The sequence below is a fragment of the Cyprinodon variegatus genome, unplaced genomic scaffold (assembly GCF_000732505.1).
Source record: "Cyprinodon variegatus isolate N-32 unplaced genomic scaffold, C_variegatus-1.0 Scaffold1431, whole genome shotgun sequence".
In the NCBI taxonomy this organism is placed as follows: Eukaryota; Metazoa; Chordata; class Actinopteri; order Cyprinodontiformes; family Cyprinodontidae; genus Cyprinodon; species Cyprinodon variegatus.
In genome coordinates, this window is record NW_015151884.1 from 1 (window position 1) to 3297 (window position 3297).

Genomic DNA, 3297 nt, shown 5'->3' on the forward strand with positions numbered 1-3297 from the left:
TTTCTATCATCTGCTGGGGTAACAGTATTAGAGCTAATGACTTAAAAGGCTCAACAAGCTAAAAAAGAAGGCCAGCTCTGTTCATCTACAGTTGACCCTCTGGAGATTATTTTATAAGGAGGAATTCTTCATAGAAATCATGGACAACTGCAAATTTTCTCTTCTGGAGATTTTTAAACAAAAACAATGTGTTTTCAGTCAGAGACTTCTCCAGATCCAGTGCGAGACAGACTGCTACAGAAGATCCTTCCTGCCTACAGCTATTAACACCTACAACATCTGTTTAAAGAAATAACGTATCAGTTACTGCAATATTTAATTTCACTTTTGGATTAATTAATCATTTTTACAGTAATACCTTTTTCATTTCTACTGCTTTTATGTAGCATCTTAAATCTGTTATTTGCTTTCCTTCTCAAATAAATTTCACTTTCTTCCCTTCTCATCACCAAATCCAGTAATTAAACATCCTCTACATAATCTTGCTATCCTCGGACTTTGCTCTCTCTGAGCCCCAAGTAAGTCTACATTGTGACACACCTTGCATCCAAACTTTCTGCCTTGGCCAGTTGATCTGTGAGCAAAAATACTGAACTTGATCCTTTGACCATCCGCCTGGCTGCTGGTGATCCTGTCTTACATTTTTGTTGACTTCTCTTTTGGCAGCTAAATCAACAGCAAGAGGTGTTTGTGCAGTATCAGGTACCCAATGGAAGTGCATGTACTAACATTAGCTTGCTGAGTCAGTCCTCCCTCTTCATATGTAGAGCCAGAGGGCTGTTTGAGAGTGCTGCAGCTGCTGTCATCTAACTCTACTCCTGTTTGTGTCTTTTAACCCTCTTTGAAGCCAATTCAACATCATCCATTTTCCTTAACTTTTCCTGTTCTCTCCAACACAGATACACACCTACTGTACATCTACTTAGGCAAATGCACTAGAACAAAACAAACGGGCTATATGCTGTGAACTCTGAAGTGATGGTACTGAGTACCCTTCTGTACCGGCCCACTTAATGCACTGCATGGGTCCTATCCAACCAGATCACCCTCTTACACACTTTCTTCTTCTAAATATANCCAGAACCACAAATCCAGAGTGCAGGCGTAGTGCAGTCCCATCCAGACATAATCAGTTGTGGCTTTCTTAGCTTTCTCCTGGACTGAAGTTTGCTGAGTTTCGTTGGTGATGGTGACCAGGTCAACATGGTATTTTCTGCAGTAGTCTAAGGCATCCTCCCAGGATTTGTTTTCTTGGACTAGTATCACTTTATCTGCCAAAGAGGAGATAAACAATTTCTTGTTCAGTGGCTTTATTAATTAGTATTCGTAAACAATGACAAAAACGTTAATAAAAAAAATGCTTTGGTTTAAAACACTTTTAAATGAGAAAATTTCATCACTAGGTGCTCTGTTTAGCATTGTCAGCATACTGATATAAGATGTGTAACAAATGACCCCTTCTCTACCTCCACTCCAGCTGCATCCCGCCATGCCCCCCCCAACACTACCTACTGTAGAGCCGAGCAATTCATTGCATTTGTTAAATAATTTAAATTTAAAAACATGCAATTTTCAAACTAGAGATAGACTAATTATTGATCTCATTTAACAGGATTAATACACCGATTTTCTACCTTGGATTCACACAGAAGGAAGAGGGAGTTGCAGCTTGCACACAGATTCATGTATGCGAATAAAAATAAACACTTTTCTACAAAATGATTACAGGAAAATCCTCCAACAGTGGAGTCTGCACAAGAAAAATTTCAAGTTCATGAAAAGACTTAAACCCAGAAATTAATCATCTACATGTTGGTGGTCGGTGAAAAGGAGAATAAAAATATATAAATAACAATCACAACACTGGATAAAGAGATATTCACTTTGTTCAGCCTGACAATCAATCATGTCTTGTAATGAACTCATAATCTAATGCTGATACCAAGAGAGCTTCATTATGGTAGGTGATTGTCTTCAGGTGAGCGTTTTCATCGACACATTTTTCTAATTTGTTTTCTTACTATCTCGAATAATAAATTATTGTTATTGTTCCTTTAAATAATGGATGCTGATGTATGAATGTCTTTTTTGAAAATTGATATTACCATCAAGAGCTAAATCATACATAATAGATAAATAAATAATATATTAAAATCAGAAGAGGCGTCTAAAAAAATCTCACCATCATAACAGATGAAGGGTTTTTCCAGATTACAGCTGTCAGTCTTCCATCTGCCTTCATCATCAATCCCAGCCACGGTACATTGACCAGTATTGTATTGCTGATTGTTTAACTGGTCATTCCAGTGTCTCAAAGAGAAACTGCTTCCATCTGACCACCTCCAGGTGTCTCTGAACAGACCAAAGTATGTTTTATTATCTGCAGACTTCATCACTTCCTTCAGTTCTTCATCCTGTAGCTGCTTCATTCCACTGATCAGGTCTGTGTGTTTCTCTCTGCAGTAACTCTGAGCTTTCTGCCAGGTCTTCTTCTCTCTAATCAAGTGGTATTTCTGGGCTCTATTAGTTTCTGTGGAGTAAACAGATAAACTCAGATCACATTGACTTTACATGTTTTCTTGCTTGTAGGAAAAATACTAAATAAAACAAAGAGAATAATTTGAGAACCCATAAACAAACTACAGAAAATTAAATCATTCTCACCATCATAACAGAGGAAATGGTATGTATTATGGCAACCAGTATCTATCCATCTAAGGCCATTATTTAAATATCCACAGTTCTCATTTCCATTATTGACATCACTTGGTTCTCCTCGGTTCCAGTTTGTCTCCCTTTCATTGAACTCCACTCCAGGCAGAGACCAGTACCATGTTCTGTCACCATCTCTCTGAGCATACAGACCAATCCAAACATCCCTCTCATATCCTGCTCTGGTACTGTTGAGTCTCTTCATGGCTGCCATGTTAGACACTGTGGCCAGGTCAGTGTGTCTCTCTCTGCAGTACTGCTGAGCTTCAGTCCAGTTCTTTTCCTCATTAATGTAGAGATACTCATAGAGATGACAGTTGATGAAAAAACTCTGACCTGAAAATATAAAAATGTTGCTGTATTTAGCACTAGATTATAAATCTCCACCAGCATTTGCAATAAATCTTAGTTTAAGTTTTTTGAGGTTTATAGGGCTGAAGTAGCTGAGGGGAGGTTGTCTTGTATTAAAGGTCGGTTGTCATTGTTGCAACCCAGTCACATGGGAAAATGTACTCCCACTACGTTGGTCCACACTGCAAAACGTAGTGGAGGTACATTAATGGCCATTTTTTGTGGTACTGTTAC

At 38.3% G+C, this 3297-nt stretch overlaps 1 protein-coding gene across 1 annotated transcript; it reads right to left on the bottom strand.

The window, feature by feature from the left end:
- Nucleotides 1–1084: 1084 nt before the first annotated feature.
- LOC107103363 (lymphocyte antigen 75-like) lies at nucleotides 1085–3035 on the bottom strand (the record flags this gene model as incomplete). The annotated part of the gene is made up of 3 exons (XM_015403037.1): nucleotides 2665–3035; nucleotides 2183–2530; nucleotides 1085–1271 (listed from the first exon to the last, which is right to left on the bottom strand). Coding segments are annotated over exons 1-3 (797 nt in total), but the record flags the coding sequence as incomplete, so codon positions are not given.
- Nucleotides 3036–3297: the final 262 nt, after the last annotated feature.